This window comes from Salvia hispanica, chromosome 3 (genome assembly GCF_029641045.1).
Source record: "Salvia hispanica isolate PSC_SH4W2 chromosome 3, Shi_PSC_v1, whole genome shotgun sequence".
Lineage (NCBI taxonomy): Eukaryota > Viridiplantae > Streptophyta > Magnoliopsida > Lamiales > Lamiaceae > Salvia > Salvia hispanica.
Genome location: NC_142694.1, coordinates 24,048,570 through 24,061,767, shown reverse-complemented (window position 1 = coordinate 24,061,767; position 13,198 = coordinate 24,048,570). Strand labels below are relative to the sequence as shown.

Here is a 13,198-nt window from a genome sequence, read left to right as displayed (position 1 = left end):
TAGTGCTAGTCCAATATTATGCAGTGAGATGTCCTAGTGATATGGCAGTACATGGTTAGTCCTAATAACATGGAAAGATGTGTTTTTGGCTAGTTCTAGTGCTTAATCCCGGATGCTATAAAGGAGTAAAATCTAAACATAAGAGCATCCGCAATGGTCGGCTAGCGACCGGCTAGCCGATTCGTCGCGCTGGCCGATCGGCCGAACCATTGGAGTCGGCCAGCGCGAAATCGGTGAGCCGATCGGCGTGGGCTGGCCGATCGCTCGGCGCTGGCCGATGCGCTAGCCGATGCGCTGGCCGCCATTGTGGCGGCCCGATCGGCCAGCGCCGAATTTTGTTTTTTTTTTTAATTCTTTTTTTAATTTTTTTAATTCTTTTAAATTTTTTTTTTAATTCTTCTTTTTAATTTTTGAAAAACTATATAAACGCGATTTTCTCTATCTCTAAATTTCTGTACAAGAGCAACATCTAGCGATGGCCCCGTTCGGCTAGCGGCAAACTATAACAGATTCAAGGTGGCTCGTGTGTGGAAGCCCGGATTTTTTTTTATTATGTTATTTTTATGATTTTTAGTTAATGTACTTTTTTTTATTTAAATAAAATTAATGAACTTTCCCATATATGTCTCGTAAATTTAATTCCGTATTTTAATCGTAATTTTAATTCCGTAAATGTAGTATATTTTGAATTATTTTTATTGCGGCTGGCCTATGGCTAGCCTATGGCTTGCCTAAATCTGATGTGGCAGGTGGATTTTTTAGTATTGCTGACGTGGCAAGGGAGAGAATGGCTGGCCTAAGCACCATTGCGGATGCTCTAAAAGTGTAGGAAAATTTTGAAATTTTCGATACTTCAGTGTGACAATTGCAATAAACAAGTTCTCCACATTTGGCGATTTGGCGTTGAGAAGAGTTCATCCTCGCACGCCACTTTCTCTTTCTAAAAACGCATGTGCTCTTCTGCTTCCTCCTTCCGCCATTTCCACTCCCAGACAAGGAACCGATAAACCCCTGTAAAACCCTCTTATTTACAGCCGCCAATTAACCCCTCATTTTTTTTCTTTTTATTTTTTCTTCAAAGTTATCAAGACGGCAGCTTTTCGAGGCATTGTCACTCACAGAGCTAGCAACAAGCTAGGCAGAGCTATACCTAAAATGGGCTTCTCTGCGCCCACCGCCCCCTTCCGCCCCTCTTCCCTTTGCCCGCCCTATTTCTGGTTTTGCCGCTCTTGCGTTCACTTCTACTCCGTTTCTTCTTCCACCAGAGTTTTCTGCAGGTTCGCCTCCTTTTCTTCATTGTTGACTCTCTAAACAACCGTTTCTTTTGATTTTCGATGCTTTCTTTTCATGAACTGTTGAAATTTGTGTATGTTGTTTCAAAATGTAGAAATTTGGTGTGTCAGACTCTTATTTATTTGCTGTTTGTGAGACTAGGTAGATGTGTATTGTTAGTGGATTGAGATTTTTTGATACGTTTTTTACTGGGGAAAAGCCTTTTATCTTGAAATGTCTTATAAATTTGCACACGACTTGCTAACGGGCCTGAGAAATCGAACATAGAGTGCTGATGCACAATGGATTTTGGCCATCCGAGGTTGTTTGAGGGGCGAACACATTTAATTCACTGTTTTCCAGAATTTTTAACACTTCTTTTTTTTTTTTGCTAATTTTTATTTTAAGTCGTTTAGGGTTTACCATGGAAATTGTTTTTTAGAGGCAGCTTAAGATAGATTCAAGTTTCCTCGAGCTTTTGTTCCATTTTCTCTTGGTTCAGTAACTCTCATTGGGCTTTGACAGTCGACACCATTTTTATGAGCAATGCTAGTTGGGGAGTATGTCATTTCATTATGCTACCACGAGCATTGTAGCTCAATAGTTTTCCTCATGTATGTAAGCGTGAGAGAGTAGGGTACAAGCCCCAGTCCTCCAACTAAAAGAAAACTTGCCATGCTGTGCTTGAATATAGACTCAGACATCACGTTTTGCAGGCTGGAAGATAAAGCAAGCCAAAGTTCTCAGAGGGGGATCCCTAATGGAGCTATCAGTGCTGATGTGCTCGAATTAAACCAAAAGTCGAGCTACAGCACGTTTCAGCACAACGATAATCAAATGCATTATCAAGATAGGAGTGATTTTGCATATAGGTGGAAAAATTCCTCTTTATATAGAGGGGCGGAAGCAATAGAGGAAGACGGTCAAGGAATTTTGGAAGTATTAAATACTGCACAAGCTGCCAACGACTGGGGACATACCATTGAAGACTGGGGTAAAGCTACCGAAGAATGTAGGAAGAACAAGAGACTATTTGCTCATGGGAACAACACATCTGCAAAGCTTAAAACAAATGCAGGAGATAATAGGAGAAAAACAATAGTACGTTATTCTTAACACGGGCAAAGCATTGAAGTCACTTCTTTCATTGAAAGCTTTCACATTGTTGAATGCCATTTTCAGAGCTTTTCTGATCACGGGAAAATTGTTTGTTTTGCAGTATGAAGGAGAAGGGAGAGCATTAAGCAGGAAGGAGACACAATATACTGGAAATGGCAGGCAACATGTGCATCATATTTCCCATAACCAGATATCTCTAGGTCATGTTGGATCTCGTGTAGTTTCTTACCCAAATCATGACAAAAAGATAGTTTCGGAGGGCCATGTAATGACAATAGAGGCTCATCCAAGTTCCTTGGGAAATAAGAGAGTTAAAGGTCCCAAACCTGACAAGGATGAAGTATTCAATATTAAAGAAACTGCTTCTACTGATAATGAAGTTGTTCCAAATGATGACGTTGGTGAACCTTTCAGTGAGAAAATTACTCATCCTGAGTACTCAGAACTTCATGAGAGACTTAGCCAAGTCTATGAAAAGGTTCTTGTTGTTGATAGCATACATGCAGCTAGGGAAGTAGTCCATCTACTCACTACTCAATACAAGGATCTTGTTCACGCATGTGATACAGAGGCATGTATAGCTTTATTGTAAATTCAAAATCTAAATATGTGCTTTTTATACCATTTTTGGGAAAATTCTAGCCACTGCTTAGTGCTCACCTTTCTCTTTGATTTTTATTACTGTAGGTAGCAAATATTGATGTTAAAGAAGAAACACCCGTAGATCATGGTGAAGTGATATGTTTCAGTATATACTCTGGCCCAGAAGCTGATTTTGGTAATGGAAAGTCCTGTATTTGGGTAGATGTCCTTGATGGAGGTGGCGAGGGTCTTATCAAAGAATTTGCACCATTTTTTGAAGATCCGTCCATTAAAAAAGTATTTCATTGTTTTGTTGTTTCATTATTCGTTATCAATGTTCCATTGTTCCTCTGCAATAATTTTATCCTATTAGGGCACCCTTCAGCCTGGTATAAGGAGATTTGAATTTATAAATATAATCCAACTCCCCCTTACTTTTTGCAGGTGTGGCACAACTACAGCTTTGATAGTCATATAATAGAGAATTATGGGCTTAAACTTTCTGGTTTCTATGCTGATACAATGCACATGGCTCGATTGTGGAACTCCTCTCGAAGAACTGAAGGAGGGTACTCTTTGGAAGCACTCACAAGAGATCCAGTTGTCATGTCTGATGCTAAGAAAGGCCCTGGAGAAAAAGTTCTTGGGAAGGTGTCAATGAAGAATATTTTTGGTCGGAAAAAACTTAAGAAAGATGGATCTGAGGGTAAAATAATTGTCATTCCTCCTGTTGAAGAGTTACAACGAGATGAGAGAAAATTATGGATTTGTTATTCTGCTCTGGATTCGATAAGCACATTGAGCCTGTATGAAAGCCTGGAGAAGAAATTGTTGAAAACTCCTTGGTCTGTTGATGGACAATACCAAGGGTCAATGTTTGACAACTACTGTAAATATTTACGTCCGTTTGGGGAGCTCCTTGTTAAAATGGAGAGAGAGGGAATGCTGGTCGATCGTTCTTATCTTGCTGAAATTGAGAAGGTTGCTAAAGTAGAGCAGCAGATAGCTGCTGATAGATTTCGCAAGTGGGCCTCTAAACTTTGCCCTGATGCAAAAGACATGAATGTGGGAAGTGATGCACAGTTGCGTCAGTTATTCTTTGGTGGTATGCAGAACAGGTACTACCATTCCTTTGAAAGAATCTAAATTGATACCTTTGTTGTTGAAAGCCAATAATAATGAGCATACACTTATTCTTATTTTATTTGCAGAAAGGATCCAAATGAATTCCTTCCAGTGAAGAAAGAATTTAAAGTTCCCAACGTGGATAATATAATTGAAGAGGGCAAAAAGAAAGCCACAAAATTTCGTAAAATCGTATTGAGTAAGCCTGAAGGTGTGAACATGGTAGCTGATAAGTTCACTCCAAGTGGGTGGCCTTCTGTTAGTGGGGATGCTTTGAAGACTCTTGCTGGCAAGGTCTCTGCAGACTTTGATTTCTTGGATGAAGAGGATGAAGAAGAACTTCCCGAAGAAGAGAACCAAATCTCCTCGATGGACAATGGAGCGCCCCAAAGTGTAGACAGAGATATATCTGCTTATGGAACTGCTTACTCTGCATTTGGTGGCGGACAGGCGGGAATTGAAGCTTGTCATGCAATAGCTGCTCTATGTGAAGTTTGCTCAATTGATTCTTTGATATCCAACTTTATTCTCCCATTGCAGGTTTTCTTCACATGATTGATTATATTGCTGATTACATTATAAATGTATTTTGTGTTTGACATGTGCTCTTTAGTTATTTTACCTACTTCTTTTGGGCCTTTTTTCTGATTGAATTTTGGCTGCAGTGGGTGCACAAATATGAGCTTTTGAGCGTTTTAAGATACGTCTCTTTAAAAGGTTTAAAGAATTATATTCTATATATGCTGTTGTAAGTTAGTTTTGCCAACCCTACCCCATCGAAATATTGTTTTACATGTGGATTTTTTTAGTTAGTTGGAGATGCTTCTCTATACATTTTTTTGGTTCTCATTTGCTGCATTGATAATTATTGCTTCTCAAGTCATATCCAAACGTTTCTCTCGATACTTTTATGATGTCACAATAAAATAAACAGGTTATCTTCTTCTAGACTTACCATGTTACCTGGTTAGTTTGCTGACTACGTCAGTAAGAATTTTCACGTTTGTTTCTTTTTCTGTTTTATCGGGATTTTCTAGGGTTGGGTTTTTGGTTATAGTGGCTGCAAAACATAAGTTTAAGTTTTTAAGACGCCTCTTTCTGAAAGGATAAGGGAATTTTATCCTAAATTTCCTACAGAAGATTTGAGGGATATCTCCATTAACCTGTCATAAGTTTTGTGTAAATCCACCGGGATTCTGTTTAGAATGTGCAAATTTTGTAATGATTCTGAAATGCCTTTATATGATGTTTCATCTACTGCATCAGGTAGTTACTTAGTTATGATGTTTGCTGAACTATATATTGATTTTCTATGAATAATTTTTTACGGACACAAGAAAAACTATAAAGCTCTTATAATAGATCCATCTTCATCATGCGCCTTAGTGTGGCTAATGTTGTCTTTGCTGCTTACCTTGGATAGTTGAGTCATCATCACTTATCTTTTGGTTATTTGATGAGTGTTTGCTAGGACAGTAATAGGAAATTTCTTATGTTCCTAACTCTACTTTTTATTTTCCATCTCAGGGAAATCACATTTCAGGAAAGGATGGGAGAATCCACTGTTCTTTAAATATCAACACAGAAACTGGCCGACTGTCTGCTCGGCGACCTAATCTGCAGGTTTGTACAATTTTTTTACTGAAGCTTTGGATATTAAGTGGCATTTGTATATATACTTGAAAATCCACTCATCAACCAGAAGCACCAGTCATGTTTTCCTTTCCTGAAGTTTTTGCTGAGTTTTGTAATCTTTACCTTCTAAAATCCAGAACCAACCCGCGTTGGAGAAGGATCGTTACAAGATCCGTCAGGCATTTATAGCAGCACCTGGAAACTCTCTAATAGTTGCTGATTACGGACAGGTAATCACTCAAGGTCTCTTGATATATAGTCTTTTGTTTGGAGTTATTAGTTTTTCAGAAGATATAAACCCAACATATTATATGCATATAGTTCAACCATATATAACTCTGAAACTATAATAATATGTATATAATGGGTGTTACTCTGATGATAAGATGAATAGATAAATATAGCACAATCTAATCTATCATTTACTTTGATGGATTGATTAATTTTGAACTTCTTTGACTGTCTTGTTATTCAATTACTCCATTCTATGGGGGTGTTTACTTTGAGTGATATGATAGATTGATAAACATAATCTAAGCTAATAACTGTTTACTTTCACGGATTGATTAATTTTGAACCTGTCTGACCATCTTATCCTTCAAATACTCAATCTTATGTTTTACAAATAAAAACCCATCAGTCAAAGTAAACTCACCCTAAGAGTTCAAATGATTAGGATTTCTTATAAAGTTATAAATAGTTAAAGTGTGTTCAGAAAAGACCCTGTCTTTAAATATTTGGTCTCAGTTCCAAGGTAACTAGCATTGATAAGGGGAAAAATACTTAATATTTCTATGTATTTTTCTGTTTCGGACAATCAGTTAGAGCTTAGGATTCTAGCTCATCTGGCCAACTGTAAGAGCATGCTTGAAGCTTTTAAAGCTGGTGGAGACTTCCACTCGAGGACTGCAATGAACATGTATCCACACATTCGTAAAGCTGTTGAGAATAAGGATGTGCTTCTTGAGTGGCATCCTCAGCCTGGTGAAGATAAGCCTCCAGTCCCGTTGCTAAAGGTTTGCACTTAGAGTTTTCTCTTTGGCACACTTTTTTATGATGGATAGATAAACAGAAATTTTAAAGGCCACGACAAGGTCATTAACCACTCTACACACTCTTTGGGGCACTTTCTTCGTTTAAGATAACAGCAACTATATCAACATGTAGTTCATTGCCATTTGCCATTGCATTCCTTGGTATCCAGATTTTTGGTGTGGGAAAACATAAGCTCTTCGAATCATTTAAAAATAGGAATAAATCTAATGCATATCACAGCCATTGACTAAGTACTATATTGGTTATAGACTTTTCTGTCAGCTTGGAAATGGTAGGTCAATTCATATCTTGCTAAGGTCAGCCTATTTCTGTCAAGCGTCAAGTTAGATGGTTGAGATAGCAAAGTTAGCAATATAGTCATGTATATAGCTTTCTTACTGAATATGGTCTGTTGCTCGTGTCTAACTTAGGGCTTTGTAATAAGGGCTACCTTTAGTAATTGGATCTTTTGGATGATATTTCAGGATGCTTTTGGTTCGGAAAGAAGGAAAGCGAAGATGCTTAACTTTTCCATTGCATATGGAAAAACAACTGTTGGACTTGCTCGGGACTGGAAGGTAATAAATAGTTTCTCGAGAGCTTTCACTTCTTTGAAAAGTTTCGTTCCATGTTTGAACACTATATCTGTGCCATCAGGTTTCTCGTGAGGAAGCTCAGGAAACAGTTAATCTCTGGTACAGTGATAGACAAGAAGTGCTACACTGGCAGACACTACGCAAGAAACAAGCACATAACTATCACTGCGTTAATACCTTGCTAGGGCGGGCCCGCCACTTCCCGTCTTTAAAGAATGCCAGCTCAGCACATAAAGCTCACATTGAACGTGCTGCTATCAATACCCCTGTGCAGGTCCATGTTTCCCAGTGCCCTTCTAAATACGGTTTGAGGTTTAGGGCTATGCTTGGCTACCCAAATTCTTGGGCCGTGTTGGCATCTAACACATAACACCTTGAAATACGCTGCAGGGAAGTGCTGCAGATGTCGCAATGTGTGCCATGTTGCAAATATCAAGAAACAAACGTTTGAAGGAGCTAGGATGGAGACTTCTGTTACAGGTAAGATTATTAATGAAGGCAAAATAAAAGACACAAGAATAAAGAAAACAATTTAGTTCTCTTAGGAAAATTTTACTATTTAGGACTGATAGTATACCTGATTAATTTTATTTCATCTCTAGGAATTCACAATTGTAGCCCTTGCAATTGTATATGATGAATTCAACAAGTTATCTCAGATTGTAGAACTTATCAAGGGACTTATGATATCCATTCATCTTCATACAATGAATTATGAATTTTGGCTAATTCTGAAATAGTAAATGCCCCATTGTTCCGTTGGGCAGGTTCATGACGAAGTAATCCTAGAAGGGCCGACTGAATCTTCTGAGGAGGCCAAGGCTATTGTTGTAGATTGTATGTCAAATCCTTTTGATGGGAAAAACATTCTTAGAGTTGGTTTGTCTGTTGATGCCAAATGTGCTCAGAGTTGGTATGCTGCCAAGTAGATGACGGCATGCATTGGTACGATTTCCGGCTCAAAATTTTCTCTTGTTCTTGGTTCTTGGTCACCTATAAAATATGGTGCCAGTATGATCCTTTCTGTAATCTAGTAGGGATATAATTCTGTATATAATTTGGCTTCTTGTTTTTTTTTTTTTTTTTTTTTTTTTCTTTCTGGGTTCACACTACTAACCTTCTTAATGCAGAATTCCATGTTCTAGGTTTCAATTCCATCTATTTGCTTGTCTCCATATCTACAGTACTATTTTACAGCGTTTAAGGGACTGTTGTTTGTCAATTATTCCAAATCTTAATTTTGCATACCATAAAGAGATTCTTCTTGATTTCGATTTTAAGACCTAGATCGTTTCACCTTTAAATTAGATTAAGGCATTAAGCTGTGGCTGGTGTGGCATAATTATTATGTTCCATATGGAATATACTAATGTGGCGAAAAAATGTTTGACTATAAAAACATGAGTAAAATGAGTGGGAAAAAATGTTAATTATTACTCTATCTGTTCTATAATAAGAGTTATATTTTGTTATTTTGGGATCTTCACTCTTCTATTTGGACTCTCTATACATCATTTTATTAAATGTTGTGTTTAAAAAAAGTCTCTCGTATAAAAGTACATTAGGAATAAAAGTATTAAATACTCCCTCCGTCCCATTAAATATGAAACATTTGGTATTCGGCACGAGATTTTATGTAGTGTTGTTTTGTGAGTTAATAAAGAGAGAGTAAAGTAAAAAGGTGGAATTAGTAGAGAGAGTTGTCTTTCTATTTATAGAAACGTTTCATTTTTAATGGGACAATACAAAAAGAAAAACGTTTCATTTCTAATAGGACAGATGGAGTATTTATCCGTGTGCTTAGTTTTCCCCTAAATCTAGAGTGAATCACAATGAAATCGAATTAATCCAGAATAGCCCTAACTCCAATAAAACAAAATAAAAGAGAATAAGTACAAGATCTTCACATTTTGGCACCAATAGGTTGTAAATTTTGCACTGCGTTAATTTTTGATAGTGATGAATCACAGGGAGGTTACAATTGTTGGTTGGACTATAGTGTATATATTAATTACTTCAAATTTAATGAAATTGCTTTTGATTGAACTAATCCAACAAAGAAAGTGATGTTGACGCCTGACACTAACCTACCTCTTATCTTAAAAATAAAAGACTTGAATTAAAAAAAAAAAAAACTCCTAGCGTTTGAACACTGAAAGTACCCATGTTTTAAACAATACAACAGACTCCTTTATGTATTAATATAATTTTCCTTTCGTCCCACAAGAATATGCACTCTTTCATTTTTAATTCGTCTCACAAGAATATGCACTTTCTAATTTTGAAACTCTTTTTTCTTTAATGAAGTGTGACACATTCTCCACTAATAATACTTTATTTACTTTTTTCTCTCTACCTCTCTCTTACTTTACCAATTTTGCATTAAGATCCGTGCCGAAATCAAAGTGCATATTCTTTGGGAACGAAAAGAGTATCATTTAGGATCCTTTTTCACAATTTTTGGTCTTCCATGCCCTTCTGACCCTCCTTTCTTTCCAAAGTTCCACATAGGGCATATCAGTCTTTCAATTTATTCATCATTTATTTTAGTATATAAAATTTGATGAATTAACATACTTAACAATTCTGATTATCATATCACCTATTACATGATTTAGATTTTATTTTTAAAAAAAAATTATATACAAAAACATATTTAATTAAAATAAAACATAAATCATTCCTATGATAACTATCAACTGACAACATACATAGAATTGATAAGTATTTTATTTTATCAATTTAATTAAATTTAAAATGTTTATGCATTAAACGAAAATAATATTTTTAATATAAAATAAACATACTATATAGTAATAAAAAGGAAAAAAATTGGGTTAGCGACGCAGATGGGGACAACGGAGCCGTGGAAGGAGGACACGCTGTCGAAGAATTGGGTGTTGGAGAGGGAGGAGGTGAGTGTTGTTGTAGCCATGGCTGTCATTGATGGGAGAAGATGAGAGAAGTCATAAATAAGGAGTAATAAAAATGAGGAAGACTAAAATACCTTTGGAATGATATTTAGATTAAAAGTGAAGGAAAATGGCATAAAAGACTCAAAACTCAAACAGAACAGAACTCAAACTCGTCATTCTGTACTCCTCATTTTCACGAATCCCTTCCAAGAATACCATCTTTTTGTCCGATTCTTGCATAAATCGCCCAAATTCGTTTAATTGTTTCTCCCTTAAGGTAAGTTACGTGCTTTCTTCTTAATTTAGCATTATATTCATAGTTTATGGTGAAAATTGTGATTTTAGGGTTTGTAGCTAAAAATTAAAATTTTATGTTATTGGTATGAATTGTATGCTCAATCCGTGTTATTAACTACTAGGATTTGGTATGTAGTGTCTTTTGAATTGTTAATTTCTAAGATTTGGTATATAGTTTATTTTTAATTATTCAAAATTTGAGATAAAGTTGTGTATGTATTGCAGGATTATGGACACAAAATCTATTCGTGTCCTTTTATATTGGGATGGAAGAATAGTACAAATTGGAGGAATTGGTTAACAGAATATGTGATTGCATTGGAATCAATGTTAATTAGTACTCCCTCCGTCCCAGAGAAGTTGGCATACTTTGAAAATGACACGGGATTTTAGGAGGTTTTGTTTTGTGTGTTAAATGGAGAGAGAAAATATAATTTTTATATTCATGTGAGAGAGAACTTTTTCCAAAAAGGGAAATGTGACATCTTTTGTGAGACAAACTAAAAAGGAAAGTGTGCCATCTTTTGTGGGACGGAGGGAGTATATGATTAGTTTGACATGGAAGTGTGCAATTCAAGTGGGTAATGGATATAACTTTATGGGCGTTTGACTTTGCGATGCATATATGAGGGATACGTTTGCAACAACTATTCAATCAGGTCAAATTGAGTTATTTGTTGACTATCAAGTTAAGTTAGCACAACAACGTACTCCACATACCGTTGTTGTATATCAATCTCGAAGGGCACTCGGTGTTGTACCATCATATCTACTGCTGGGGATTGATGCCTCTTGCACAACGGAAGTCATGAATACACAAATAAATCAGATCTACAGATCTATTTGACCGATTATGAGATCAATTAATCACATGTAAAACAATCAATTGCACGCTAGAACACATATAATTCACAAACAAGGAATAAGAACCCTAATTCATGAATTTCCTATGGTTTAGAATTACCGATCTGATTCTCCAAAGAATCGACGATTGCTTGCACCTTCTCCACGAGATGTTCTTCGTACTCAACCATGAATCTTCTAATCTGTATCCCGAACTCAGATAATGGCCTTTGGGTGGGCAAAGCTTGTCAGAATCGGAAAGAGCTTGATTAGAAAGAAGAGAGAATATCAGTTAAAAACTGATTTTTCCGTCCACTCCCAGAGGGGAGCACGAAAATTATGAGTGAATTCACTCTAAATCTCCTTTCTAATCTCCTTTTATATAGAGTTATGATGGGTCAGATTAGGGATCCATGGAGGTTGGACTTGGGCCAAACCTGTTGGACTTTTACGAATTAAATTGAGCCTCAATTTAATACAAGTCCGACATAATATTATATCAGTCACTACAGTAAAATAATATTGACTGTCCGTCCAATCCAAAATTACGAGTAATCTGGGCTTTACCTCTTTAATTTATTATTTTCCGTGTTAAAGATATAAATATCCATTAATAAATTTAAGTATGCTATTTGACTTTAATTAATTAATATCTTTTTTCAAGAGTTGTCTAGTTCAAAATTTTTATTTATTATTCTGGAATAAATTCCAACCGGCCGGGTTTCTGAATAATAAAACCTTTTTCGAACACCTCTTGAGGATATTATCAAACTGGACTCACCCAGCACACAATTCATTGCAACAACAATACTGGCACCTCTAGACATTGATCACCACTACCCAAGATATCAGGATTCTTGGATTGCGAAAAATCCCAACCATTTGATAAATCATAGTAGTGTATGATCAATATCGTATGCTCAATGTTATATCAACAATGATTAAGAAATAATAATCACCGAGACCTCGTCTTTCGGTAAATAGCAAGAAAGACTAATCTCAACTGTTATATCCTTTAGTGCTATACCACACCAGTGTCGTTTATTTTCTAAGGTAAGGAAACATGCGGACTGACACTACAACCTTTCACGATAGGTAGCCAAAGCCTATCTAGGTTGTGAAATTCTATTTCTCTTCTACAAAGGATCGACTGCGTCACCTTCTGTGAACATCATTCACGACCAGTCTACTATGCAGAAGAATCAGACTTATTTGCTTCTTATACATTTAAATATTTGAGAAACATCTTATAAATGTACAAGCAAACATCAATGACATAAAATTACTTCTTCTCGCCTTGGGTTAAAAGTGGATTGTAGAATATATTGAATACAAGCAATTCTATCCGTGCAACATGCTCGAAATATGCTTTTCAGTATACCAATCCTAACATCTACAACCTCGGGTCGAATACTGGGTATCCTCTCCCATGCCCACATCTGTAGAAGGGCCAATGGGCCACCGACATCTTTCCTCTTTTGACACGAAGCCTCACAAAGGTAGTGATATAAAGTGGCAAGCGCTGCTGCACCCCAACTAAGTTGTGAACACTAATTCTCGTCAACTAGTAATAGAATGTGGTGGAAGGCAGTTCTTCTCCCCGAAGTATCTGGGATGATCAAAAACCCAGTAGGAGTAGCACGAATATACGTGCATGCTGCATGTAATGATGCTCGGGTAGATCGTCGTCAAGACGACGGCTAATGGCATCCTTCAGTGTAGTGGCATAAAATCCTCCCAACTTCAATTCACCCTGACTATACCCAAAAACGAAAAACA

The 13,198-nt window shown here is 36.6% G+C and overlaps 1 protein-coding gene across 1 annotated transcript; it reads left to right on the top strand.

Moving 5' to 3' along the window:
* Positions 1–893: 893 nt before the first annotated feature.
* LOC125213832 (DNA polymerase I B, chloroplastic/mitochondrial-like) lies at positions 894–8,589 on the top strand. The gene is made up of 13 exons (XM_048114583.2): positions 894–1,277; positions 1,989–2,373; positions 2,492–2,962; positions 3,079–3,270; positions 3,418–4,091; positions 4,185–4,638; positions 5,626–5,721; positions 5,871–5,963; positions 6,555–6,749; positions 7,254–7,346; positions 7,426–7,638; positions 7,755–7,844; positions 8,132–8,589. The coding sequence occupies exons 1-13, from the start codon at positions 1,156–1,158 to the stop codon at positions 8,291–8,293; spliced, it is 3,240 nt and encodes a 1,079-aa protein (XP_047970540.1). The 5' UTR covers positions 894–1,155; the 3' UTR covers positions 8,294–8,589.
* The last annotated feature ends 4,609 nt before the right edge of the window (positions 8,590–13,198 follow it).

What these genes read in the sequence shown, in the direction of transcription:
- LOC125213832 (XM_048114583.2), top strand. Translation starts at nt 1,156, where the DNA reads ATGGGCTTCTCTGCGCCCACCGCCCCCTTCCGCCCCTCTTCCCTTTGC. An exon ending in TCCACCAGAGTTTTCTGCAG is followed by an intron (nt 1,278 to 1,988) that starts GTTCGCCTCCTT and finishes CACGTTTTGCAG; the next exon opens with GCTGGAAGATAAAGCAAGCC. An exon ending in GATGGAGACTTCTGTTACAG is followed by an intron (nt 7,845 to 8,131) that starts GTAAGATTATTA and finishes TCCGTTGGGCAG; the next exon opens with GTTCATGACGAAGTAATCCT.